This window comes from Canis aureus, chromosome 34 (genome assembly GCF_053574225.1).
Source record: "Canis aureus isolate CA01 chromosome 34, VMU_Caureus_v.1.0, whole genome shotgun sequence".
Classification (NCBI taxonomy): domain Eukaryota; kingdom Metazoa; phylum Chordata; class Mammalia; order Carnivora; family Canidae; genus Canis; species Canis aureus.
In genome coordinates, this window is record NC_135644.1 from 8,168,993 (window position 1) to 8,182,281 (window position 13,289).

A 13,289-nucleotide genomic window follows, 5' to 3' on the forward strand; every position below is an offset into this window, starting at 1 on the left:
TAATATGTAGTTCTTTTTCAAGAAATGTCAATAGGAAGTTTATTTTTTTAATATGAGGTAAGCACAACAAAAAATATTAAGGTATAAGAAAATGATTATAGTAATTTAAAATACATTTTAGGGATCCCTGGGTGGCGTAGCATTTTAGCGCCTGCCTTTGGCCCAGGGCGCGATCCTGGAGACCCGGGATCAAATCCCATGTCAGGCTCCCGGTGCATGGAGCCTGCTTCTCCCTCTGCCTATGTCTCTGCCTCTCTCTCTCTCTCTCTGTGTGACTATCATAAATAAATAAATTAAAAATTAAAATAAAATAAAATACATTTTAAATTGTTTTAGTTTGATAATCATATTTTATCTTTTTGTTTGAGGTAGGTGACTGTTAGGAAAAGCACCTCATAGGAATGTGTAGAAGTATAAATTTCTGAAGCTGTAGCATTCTGTTTGTATCTCCCATCTCACAATGCTGACTTTTGGTCTTCAAAGAGAACACTGTTGTGTCGTGCCTAATAGTAAGCAGCAAAACAGATACACATGAAGAGCCAACACTCATCTCTCCCGAACATATTAGCCTTAAGTGAGCTGGCAGTGTTTCTTTCCTCCTAGACTGGGATTCCTATTTCTTGGTGTAAGTATAAATAGCCATTATTTCACCAGCTGTGCATTACCACCAACTCCCCCATAATTCCACTGTCAATCCTGATGACTACCTCTGTCCTAATATATGAGCATTCAAGCTCATTTCTTACCAACCATCTAAATCTAAATTACATATCTTGGAATTGATTTTTTTTTTCTGTGCAGTTAAATGTCCATAAAAGGTAGGCCAGAGGATGCCCAAACTGAACTGAATGCAGCCTGTCTGCCTAAGGTTCTATAAATTTTATATTCTCCTATTTCCTGGGAAGAAACATGTGATTAACTTGAAAAGAGAAAGAGGGAGAGAAAGAGGAAAAAGAGTCTCTGCACACCAGATTTTTTTTTTCCTTACATCCCAGTGAAACTGATTATTTCTTTAGGATAACGTCAGTTCCTAATGTGAGCATCTTTAATTTCAGGTGCTAATTTCAAGAAAAATATTAGTTCTTAAATTGTTTGCATCCTTGTTCTGGTTACATTGGCCTTTATTTTACAAGTTCAGACTAGGAAAAAAATCAACTCCAGGATGATTGTCCTTAAACCTTAGTGGTCCTAAGGAGGAGTCACCTGAAGTGATTGTTAAACTGACTGTTGGCAGAGCCAACAGACTGATTTAATAGGTCAGGGGTGAAGCTTATGTATTTTTAGTAAGCACCCCTGGTAATATCACATAGATAGTTCTCACTCTTAAGACATACTAACCCAGGATGTTAATTTTTAGTTTACTCTTTTTTTCTGAATCATTACTGTTACTTCTTCAAAGAATTGGATCTATTTGTTTAGAGCATTAGCTAAATTTACAAGTACTATAGAGAAGACTGGGGGATCCCTTTCTATTTTATTTATTTTTTATCTTTAAAGATTTTATTTATTAGAGCATAAGTGGGGGGAGGGGTGGCAGGGAGAAGGAGAAGCAAGGCTCCCTGCTGAGCAAGGAGCCCCATGCAAATGATCTGAGCTGAAGGCAGATGCTTAATCAACTGAGCCACCCAAGTGCCCAGATGCCTTTATGTTTTAGAACACTACTATGATATTTTTCTCAAGTAGTATTTTCTGCTTTAAATCCACCTCCATTAATTTTTATGATCACTATGTGGTTTCAAAAGTATTTTACACACAGTGTTTTTTTTTTTTTTTTTTTTAAAGATTTTATTTATTTATTCATGATAGTCACAGAGAGAGAGAGAGGCAGAGACACAGGCAGAGGGAGAAGCAGGCTCCATGCACCGGGAGCCCGATGTGGGATTCGATCCCGGGTCTCCAGGATCTCGTCTTGGGCCAAAGGCAGGCGCCAAACCGCTGCGCCACCCAGGGATCCCTACACACAGTGTTATGTGATTAAATTTATATAATAACCAATAAGATAGGTAAGACAGATAATATTATCACTGTTGTATGGAACAGGGTTTTCAACATTGGTTCTGTTGACACTTTGGGCCAGATAGATCTTTGTTGTAGGGGCTGTCCTTTTGCATTATAGGGTAATTTAGCTGCATCACTGGCCTCTCCCCACTAAATGCATTAGCATTGCACCCTCTCAGTTGTGACAGCCAAAAATGTTTTTGGATATTGCAAAATGTTCTCTATGAAGCAAAATAACCCCCAGTTGAAAAATCATTGCTATAAAGAAAGAAACTGGTTCTGAGAGATAAGTGACTTAATGAAGATCATACCCTTTGTAAGGAGCAAAGACCGACCTTGAGTCCATCTTTCAAACCCATTATTCTTTTTGCTACATCTGACTACATTATCTATATAATAATATTAAAAGATTTCATAGTAGTTCAAGCAATAAAACAGTATGACAAATTAGAGAAGCCCAAGTTTTAGGTACAGGGCACAGACCACCTTTAGAGCAGTACCTGTTACCTGCTTAATTTAATGTCAGCTAATCTACAGTGTCTAATATAAAGTGTTTTATATGTTCATTCAGTGCATATTAATTGAGCACATGCTAAATTCATGTGATGTTCTAGACTCTTGGGTATGTAGCACTAGCTTATAAAATGGAACTTCATATTGGGAAAAAGGGAATGGGGAGCAGGTGAGGCAAGGCTTTTAGGAAAGGCATCTCTGAGGAGATCACATCAGTCAGAAACCTTGAAATGATAGGAAGGAGGAATTCAAGCAAAAGGCAGTTCAGATTGAGGACACAGAAGTAAAACCGCTGTAGGCAGAAACTTACTCGCCATGGTAAAGAACTAGCAGGTATGTTGCTATGTTGCAGTGCAGTGAGCAAGGCAAGGAGTCACACAAAACTGTGTTTCTGGGGGAGTCAGGCCAAATGTCTGCTAAGCCCACAACAGGGAACTTGACATTTATTTAAATGTTATGTGAAATCATTGGAGGGGTTTTTGGGCAGAGAACTGATTTATGTTTTTAAAAGATCACTGGCTACCATATGGAGAATAAGGAGTAGGGCCAAACAACGAAATAGGAAGACAGGAGACTAATAGAATGGAGGCAGCAGTTGTAATGAGAAGTTGTCAGGATCCTGAGGTTGAGCCAGCAAGACTTGCTCTTGGAGGAATCAGGTGTTTGGCCTTAGCTATTCTTAAGATTGGGAAGACTGGGAGAGAAGCAGGTTGGGAGGCTATGGAATTAGTAGCTTTGGAGGGCAGGTTAAATTTTAGATGTCTAATATCCAAATGCAGGTTGGTTATCACTGTCGGGTTCAGGAGAGGGGACAAGGTGAGGATATTAATGTGGGAATTATCAGCATATAAATGTTATGTAAAGGTATGGGACTAGATGAACTCACCCAAACCCAAAGAATATTGATTTAGAAGAAAAGAACTTTTGGAAAACTGAACCCCAGGTCATCTCTAAATTTAGAGGGCAAGAAGCAGAAGGGCTAGCAGAGGAGCTGTTGTGTCTGAGAAAAGAAGAGAAAAAGGGATTCTAAAGAGAAAGTGGTCACCTTTGTGAAACTCAGCTGAGAGCCCCAAGTAAGATAAAGAATGAGAATTTGGTAAGAGCAGGAAGGACAAAAATCCTGATTAGAATGGATTTAAGAGGGGTTGGGAAATGAGAAGATAGAGTGAGTATTAGATGGTCTTGGTCTTGAGTTTCTTTTTTTAATTGAAGTTTAATTTATATACAGCAACATATATATATGTATGTATGTATATATATGAAGTACACATCTTAAGAGTATTCTTGTTTTTTAATGTAAGATACTGTAAGTTATTTGTATACTGGTAGAAATAATCCAATTGAAAAGAATGAATTGATGGGAGAGAGAAGATAAGTGCAAGAGCAAAGCCTCATGTAGGAACAGAGGACAGAGAGTGCAAGTGAAGTGACCGCCTTAGAAGCAGGGACAGTTCATCCACTATTTTAATAGGGAGGGCAAAGCACAGGTCTGCAGAAAGAGGGAGGGTCATAGATGTGTCAGTGAGAAGATGAGAGAGTTCTCTTCTCTTTGCTTCCTAGTGAATTAAGAAGTTAGATTTTTGGCTGAGAATGAAGAGAGAGAGGGAAAGAAAGTTGGAGATTTAAGGAGTGAAGAAACCTAATAATCAGGAGAATGGGAAAATAAACCTTCTAGAGAAATGTAGGATTGCTAAAGGCCTATTTGAGGTTACTTATATATACTTTATATATTTTTATATAGATATATAGAGTATATATATTTATATATACTATAACTTTAAAAAGACCGCTATTTGCATAGTTGCTATTATCTAGCCATGTTGTTACCCTGGTGTAGGTATACAGTAGGTAGAGAAACCAGGTCTGAGGTCTTGACAGGTGGATTGGATGGAAAGAAGAGAGCGGGGCATGAGCATGGATTATGCTCTGGGAAGTGGTTATAGCTTGACCAAGGCAGAAGTGAGGACATGGGAGTCTTTAGTGCTGGACCTTAAAACAAGCCGGTCACTGGATTGGGCAGTCTCATGGGTTGTAGGATTGAGTGTCCTAAATGGTATGAATGGGAGAGTCAGTAGCTGGTGGTTAGAGAATGCCATTCTTGAAGTTAAGATTGGGGAACTATATAGTAGTATATGATTATGACAAGAATGTGTATCTGTTAGAATAGATAGTTGAGGTGGTGTGGGGGCAGGATGGTTGGAAGTAAGGAGGGAATAGGGACAGAGTTAAGAGTGCTGGGTGGATGCGTTACGGTGGGAGTCTGTGGGAAGGCTGGCCCAGAGAGGGGGACCATGACCTTTGCCAAACTCTCTGGATGTGGGTGTGTAATGGAAAGGTTGGAAGGATGTTGTCTGACAGCATACACTCTAAAGGGGATGTGGGTTTTGAGAGTAAGGGAGAAGAAATGGTCTGGTAATAGTTTTCTCTGAGGGTGGAAAGGTTTCAGGTAGAATGAGAAAGGAAAGGAAATATTTAGATGACCGGAATGAGGATATAGGATAGATAATGACCTTGACAGGAGTGAGTTCCGGGGGTTGGGACTTCTTATCCTCACTTTAATAATTTTGCCTAAGAAGATTATCATGTATGTTACTGAGTCTATCTGGAGAAATGATAAAATGTAATGTAGTTCTTCGGGAGCCGATTTGATCCTTAATTTACAACATGTCTGTTATAGGAATGGTTTGCAGTATATGTGGAACTTAATCAGCAAATTGCAGCACTCCTAAATGCTGGGGATGAGGAAGACCTTGTGGAACTGAAGTCATTGCAGCAACAACTTAGTGATGTTTGCTATCGACAGGCCAGTCAGCTGGAATTTAGACAAAATCTCTTGCAAGCTGCTCTTGAATTTCACGGTGTTGCCCAAGATGTAAGTGTCTACTCTCATTGCTTTTCTGTTCTTCAAATGATCTGAACACTTATCTGCACATAATTTTTGCAGGTTTGCATGTCTCCTAATTATTTTTCTGGAATAAAATAATTTTCTCGTGGGGAGATGATAAAAGTCTTTGATTTTTAAAAAATTTTTAATTTTTAAGTCATTTTGCATGCTAAGCCTTTTTTGTCAAAATAGTCTTCCAACCTAGTAGATATATTTCATCTGGACTGTTTCTCTGTTTATGCTTTATAACGTAGATTGAAATGGAAGTTTCAGTACTTTTTTACATTCTGCTGACCTGGATATAAATCTTTGTCTTCCTGGTGCATGCATCTGTTTTCTGTCTTTTCAGATAACATGTATTCTAATTATTCGTCCTTGTCTTTTAACAGCATAGTCTTTTTTCAAGTGTAATTGTGATAACCTCATTAGATATAAACCTCATTAATCATTAAACACTTTAGATGCTGATTACATCAGGGTTATCTCTTTGGTGTCCCTCTGCTTTAGTTGTCTCAGCAGTTGGATGGCTTATTAGGGATGTTGTGCGTAGATGTAGCACCAGCTGATGGAGCATCGATTCAGCAGACTTTAAAACTGCTTGAAGAGAAGCTGAAAAGTGTTGGTAAGCAGATTTTAAAAATGCTGAAACATAAGGGTTCTTTTTTTAGAAATATCATTACTGTGGTTAGACAAGTCAACTTATACTGAACTAATTATAATTATTTATAGGAAACACAGAAAAAATTAGTGTAAAATAGGTTTTATTCACTTGAAGGATGTAGTACATGCTAAAATTTTTATTTTTCATTGATGGTCAGTCACCCTTCCTTCATTGGGCCTTTAGCCTTCCTTTTTACCCAGCTATATCTACAGGTGCTATGTCTTGCATATAGTATGAACAGTTATTTGTAGTGCATGCATAAGCTGTAATTAGCTGTGGAGTGTTCTGTGATAAACCCTGTATGCCCCAAACTGTGTTTTATGCAATGATTTTTGTTGTTGCTATATCCTAACCTTGTGAATAAATAGTCGGTTTGGTTCTGTGCATTTGTTTCTCCAAACTGGGAATATTGCCAAGGATACCTACTCTCCCAAGGAGAGGATGATCCCATTTTACTTGACACCAAGGCCTTTTACATTTTATTACAGTAGGAAGGAAATACAGTGAATTTCCCTAGGTCATGACTGGAGAGGAGATAGTGGATGTACAAATGGGAAGTGAGGGTTGTTCTGGGTGGGATAAAAGGGCAGAAGGGAATGGAGGTGATGAAGCAGAAACCTAAGACAGATTCAGTAGAAAATGGTGACACGTGATCGAAGCCAATTAGTTAATTATTGAAAAGGATTTGAGAGAATGGGTTTGAAAAATCATGTTTATATGGGCATTTTACTTGTTTGCAGCTTTGTTATTTCAACACATGATAGGAATAGTACATATTTTGTATTTAATTTGCCAAATGCAATTTATTTCATAGTGTCAGAAGTTTTCTGGAGCCATACTTGTTTAAAAAAGAAAAAAAATTCGTTTGCTTGTCTGGTTTGGAGTATTGTAAATCTATCCTAAATATTACTTCTCATTAGGTGTAAGCTGGAAGATGCCTGAACTCAAAATACTCAGCATCCTTTTTCACAGTGATAATAAATTGCTCGAATACTTTGAAGTCTTGTAACTCATACATTATTTTGAACAAAATGTTTGCCATGTTTTCCTAAAAATTGGACTACGTAAAAGCACAGCAAAACAAGTTGAAAAATCTTACTAATCAAATAGAAATTCCCATACTTTCTTCTTTTTTCAGTTTTCAAAAATAATTGTCATCAGTGGAAATTCTCTTTAGGTAGAATTTTGCATGAGAGGAAGCTCCAATTTGCACCACATTTATAAAGATGTTTATTGCTTAAAGTGTTCAGAGAACCCCATCCCAAGGTAGTTTAAGGTACAAAGCTGTCATTCTTGGAAGACAAGTACAATATCTGCTGAGAGGATTTACTTGAGGGTGGGGAAGCACCTTCTTTGTTTAAGAGATTAAATCTAGGAACTTTTGTTTTAGATGTAGGATTACAAGGTTTACGTGAAAAAGGTCAAGGACTTCTGGATCAGATCTCCAATCAGGCATCCTGGGCCTACGGAAAGGATGTAACCATTGAAAATAAAGAAAATGTGGACCACATACAAGGAGTGATGGAAGATATGCAGCTTAGGAAACAAAGGCAAAGTTTGACTGTTAATGTTGATTTTTGTTAAAATAACATAATATTAAAATAGGAAGTGATAGATGTTTTCTATACAAAATACAAGTTCTAATCTGTTATATAGTAGGTATGTAGTAGGTTTTAGTGGATGTAATTATTATTGTATGTAATTGTACTAACAAATAATGATAATTTGTCCAGTTAATGGAACTTTTACCATTTTTATTCTGTGGTAAAATTTCAGTTTACTCCCTAAGTACTTCACATTCCATATCTCCAGTATAGTGTATGACTCTTTCATCTTTTAAGAAAACACTTTTTGGGAGAATTTTGCTCTTCCATTTTCATCTGGTTTAGAGTTGCTATTAAATGTGCTATCTGCATTGATCAGTTTCTTCATCTAAACTTCCAACTCACAGATTGTCACACTCCCATTGTACTCCTATTTGCTTGAAAGGATTAGACAACAGACTCTGGGTAAGAGGCTATTTAGCTTTATTTCATGGAGAGCTGGGAATTTAAAGGATTCTTTGAAAATTCAATTTGAAATAGCAACTGGAAAGCATTACAAAGTAAAGGATTAAATTAATATATGAAAGTAAAACAGTGTAGCACAGTTGTAGGAAATTTTTGCACACTTAGAAATTTTAGGGTCATCAGCAAAACCTCATGGAAACAATCTCTGCATCACAGAGAAGATACTCATTAGGCAGAAATTCCTTCTAGGCTCACATGCAAACTCACCCATTTTGTTATTTTATTCTAATCACAAAGGATGCTATACCCCTGTTCTTAATAAGCCACGCACCCTTATGTCTTCCCTGTGTTCTCTCATTCTCTACTCTGATTTCTGCTTCTCATTTAAATGCTTAAATTTCTCTTATTAAAAAACAAAACACACATGCATATACTTTCTTTGTCAACCCTTTCTTACCTTCTAGCCATAGAATCTCCTCTCTAACAGCCAGGTCATTTGAAGGTCATATGAAGGTACAATCATACTATTATTTCTCACTGCCTCCCACTTACTTTTCAGCCCTCCTCAGTCTGACTTCTGCCCTCACCATTTCACTGAACTTGCTCTTACTGAAGTCACCAGTGACTTTGTAATTACTATGGAATAATGCTTGATCTTGTTCAAAATCCAGGTAGTATTTTTGGTCTTCACATTGCTTGATTATGCTAAATAGCTTTGGATATAACTTCTTGAAACTCTCTTGAGACTTTCTGATGACCTTGTCTTTTGGAAATACCCTCATGATCCTGGCAATCTCTTTCTTCTCAGTTTTCTTCACTGGTTTCTTGTCTTCTAGCTAATTGCACTCTTTCAGGGTTGGTTTTGAAGCCAGATCCTCTTACTCTGTGTGTTCTCCCTGCACAGTCTCACTACTTGAATGACTTTCTTTTATTTGATTGTGATTAAGTATATATGGTTCTGACCCAGACCCCTGTCCTGTGCTTTGGACCCATAATTATACTTGGCCTACTTAGTATCTCTAGGTGGATGTTCCACACATTCCTCAAACCTGGTATGTCCAGATACTTGCTCTCTTAATTTTCTGTCTAGGTTGAAATTACTATCAGCTACCAAATTTGGGATTTATCCTAAAATCTGTACTCTTCCTAATCTTGTATAGCCTGATCAAATGTCTAAGTTCTGCTGTCTCTGAATTCTGAACATTTTCTATTTAAAATCTCTTTTATTTACCTCTGGCCTTGATCCTCTCTAGTCTGTTGTACATAAGAATAATTATTGTAAAGTACTTATCTAATCAAAAAAATCACACTCAGTGATTTCCTGTTTTCTCAGATGTTCAGTCTCCTTGAAATAATGTAGGAGACCCTTCATAATTCAACCCTACATAATCTAATATCCTGCAACTTTCCCATGCAGAAACGGTTTTTTTACTTTCCTGAATGCATCGTGCTGTTTCATGAATCTGTGACTTAGAATACTTCTTTCTTCATTTTCTACCTGATGGATTACTGCTTATTCTTCAAGACTCAGGGATATTTACTGTTAGAAGGCTTTTTAGATTTTTAAGGCATATTAGTCAACTTGTTCCTTCCTGCTTCTAGAACTCTTTACATACATCCATGGTAACACTCACCACATTGTTTGTTTAGAAGTCTACTGCCCAAAATGAAACCAACTTAATAGTTGAGACCATGTCTTAATACTTCTCAAACACATTATCCAACACTTGCATTAATATCTATGATATCATCATCGTTTAAGTGTCTTAGATTATTGTTTAGCTTCAGATTTAAAAAATTCTTATCCTCACTTCCGTTTAGCCTTGTAGAATTACTTTAACCAAGTTCATTTTAGTAGTATGTTACGGGCTTTTTATGAAGGGCATTCTTATTAAAAAATAGCCTTGTGACAATGGTTTCTATGTAGCTTCTTTAAGAACAGTGACTGTAGTGGAGCTTAGTGCCTCCAGGGTAACTGGTCATTGATGTTTGGGATTGTAGTGATTCCCCCTTCCATCTAAAGTATAGTGAATTGCATGGGAACAAAGAGAATGGATCAGAGCTAAATTAGTTCAAGTCACCTTAAAAGTTCAATATGTTTATTATACATGGCCGACCACAGTAAAATTTTAAATTACTCTGAATTGTGTCTGTCTTCACCTAGAGATCAATAAGTTTTTTTCTTCTTTGGAACAAATACGGAGTAGTTTTTTTAAAATTCAAAATTAGATATTACTTTGGGTAATGTAATATAATGAAAAGTTAACTTTTTATTTGTGAACTTTATTTAAAATGCCCTTTTATTTATTTTCTATTTTTTTATTTTTTATTTTTATTTTTTTAATTTTTTTATTTATTTATGATAGTCACAGAGAGAGAGAGAGAGAGAGAGAGAGGCAGAGACATAGGCAGAGGGAGAAGCAGGCTCCATGCACCGGGAGCCCGATGTGGGATTCGATCCCGGGTCTCCAGGATCGTGCCCTGGGCCAAAGGCAGGTGCCAAACCACTGCACCACCCAGGGATCCCTATTTTCTATTTTTTTTAAATAAATTTATTTTTTATTGGTGTTCAATTTACCAACATACAGAATAACACCCAGTGCTCATCCCGTCAAATGCCCCCCTCAGTGCCTGTCACCCATTCACCCCCACCCCCCGCCCTCCTTGCCTTCCACCACACCTAGTTCGTTTCCCAGAGTTAGAAGTCTTTATGTTCTGTCTCCCATTCTGATATTTCCCACACGTTTCTTCTCCCTTCCCTTATATTCCCTTTCACTATTATTTATATTCCCCAAATGAATGAGAACATATAATGTTTGTCCTTCTCCGATTGACTTACTTCACTCAGCATAATACCCTCCAGTTCCATCCACATCGAAGCAAATGGTGGGTATTTGTCGTTTCTAATGGCTGAGGAATAGTCCATTGTATGCATAAACCACATCTTCTTTATCCATTCATCTTTCGATGGACACCGAGGCTCCTTCCACAGTGTGGCTATCGTGGACATTGCTGCTAGAAACATTGGGGTGCAGGTGTCCCGGCATTTCATTGCATCTCTATCTTTGGGGTAAATCCCCAACAGTGCAATTGCCGGGCTGTAGGGCAGGTCTATTTTTAACTCTTTGAGGAACCTCCACACAGATTTCCAGAGTGGCTGCACCAGTTCACATTCCCACCAACAGTGTAAGAGGGTTCCCTTTTCTCCGCATCCTTTCCAACATTTGTGGTTTCCTGCCTTGTTAATTTTCCCCATTCTCACTGGTGTGAGGCGGCATCTCATTGTGGTTTTGATTTGTATTTCCCTGATGGCCAGTGATGTGGAGCATTTTCTCATGTGATTGTTGGCCATGTGTATGTCTTCCTCTGAGATTTCTGTTCATGTCTTTTGCCCATTTCATGATTGGATTGTTTGTTTCTTTGCTGTTGAGTTTAATACGTTCTTTATAGATCTTGGAAACTAGCCCTTTATCTGATACGTCATTTGCAAATATCTTCTCCCATTCTGTAGGTTGTCTTTGAGTTTTGTTGACTGTATCCTTTGCTGTGCAAAAGCTTCTTATCTTGATGAAGTCCCAATAGTTCATTTTTGTTTTTGTTTCTTTTGCCTTAGTGGATGTATCTTGCAAGAAGTTACTGTAGCCGAGTTCAAAAAGGGTGTTGCCTGTGTTCTCCTCTAGGATTTTGATGGAATCTTCTCTCACATTTAGATCTTTCATCCATTTTGAGTTTATCTTTGTGTATGGTGAAAGAGAGTGGTCTAGTTTCATTCTTCTGCATGTGGATGTCCAATTTTCCCAGCACAATTTATTGAAGAGACTGTCTTTCTTCCAATGGATAGTGTTCCCTCCTTTATTGAATATTAGTTGACCATAAAGTTGAGGGTCCACTTCTGGGTTCTCTATTCTGTTCCACTGATCTATGTGTCTGTTTTTGTGCCAGTACCACACTGTCTTGATGACCACAGCTTTGTAGTACAACCCGAAATCTGGCATTGTGATGCCCCCAGATATGGTTTTCTTTTTTAAAATTCCCCTGGCTATTCGGGGTCTTTTCTGATTCCACACAAATCTTAAAATAATTTGTTCTAACTCTCTGAAGAAAGTCCATGGTATTTTGATAGGGATTGGATTAAACGTGTAAATTGCCCTGGGTAACATTGACATTTTCACAATATTAATTCTGCCAATCCATGAACATGGAATATTTTTCCATCTCTTTGTGTCTTCCTGAATTTCTTTCAGAAGTGTTCTATAGTTTTTAGGGTATAGATCCTTTACCTCTTTGGTTAGGTTTGTTCCTAGGTATCTTATGCTTTTGGGTGCAATTCTAAATGGAATTGACTCCTTAATTTCTCTTTCCTCAGTCTTATTGTTAGTGTATAGAAATGCCACGGATTTCTGGGCATTGATTTTGTATCCTGCCATGCTACCAAATTGCTGTATGAGTTCTAGCAATCTTGGGGTGGATGTTTTTGGGTTTTCTATGTAGAGTATCATGTCATCGGCGAAGAGGGAGGGTTTGACTTCTTCTTTGCAAGTTTGAATGCCTTTAATGTCTTTTTGTTGTCTGCTGAGGCTAGGACTTCCAGTACTATGCTTGAATAGCAGTGGTGAGAGTGGACATCCAGGTCTTGTTCCTGATCTTAGGGGAAAGGCTCCCAGTGCTTCCCCATTGAGAATGATATTTGCTGTGGGCTTTTCGTAGATGCCTTTTAAGATGTCGAGGAATGTTCCCTCTGTTTACTCTGAAGAGTTTTGATCAGGAATGGATGCTGTATTTTGTCAAATGCTTTCTCTGCATCTAATGAGAGGATCATATGGTTCTTGGTTTTTCTCTTGCTGATATGATGAATCACATTGATTGTTTTACGAGTGTTGAACCAGCCTTGTGTCCCAGGGATAAATCCTACTTGGTCCTGGTGAACAATTTTCTTAATGTACTGTTGGATCTGATTGGCTAGTACCTTGTTGAGAATTTTTGCATCCATGTTCATCAGGGATATTGGTCTGTAATTCTCCTTTTTGGTGGGGTCTTTGTCTGGTTTTGGAATTAAGGTGATGCTGGCCTCATAGAACGAATTTGGAAGTACTCCATCTCTTTCTATCTTTCCAATCAGCTTTAGTAGAATAGGTATGGTTTCTTCTTTAAACATTTGATAGAATTCCCCTGGGAAGCCATCTGGCCCTGGACTCTTGTGTCTTGGGAGGTTTTTGATGACTGC

The 13,289-nt window shown here is 37.8% G+C and overlaps 1 protein-coding gene across 2 annotated transcripts in view; it reads left to right on the plus strand.

The window, feature by feature from the left end:
• Positions 1 to 13,289, plus strand: part of SESTD1 (SEC14 and spectrin domain containing 1) — a 143,110-nt gene that overhangs the window by 105,740 nt on the left and 24,081 nt on the right. For both annotated transcript variants that reach the window (XM_077883277.1, XM_077883276.1), the window contains exons 11-13: positions 5,189 to 5,383; positions 5,903 to 6,017; positions 7,447 to 7,606. In XM_077883277.1, the coding sequence (XP_077739403.1) occupies positions 5,189 to 5,383; positions 5,903 to 6,017; positions 7,447 to 7,606 (470 nt within the window). The remainder of the gene's footprint in view (positions 1 to 5,188; positions 5,384 to 5,902; positions 6,018 to 7,446; positions 7,607 to 13,289) is intronic.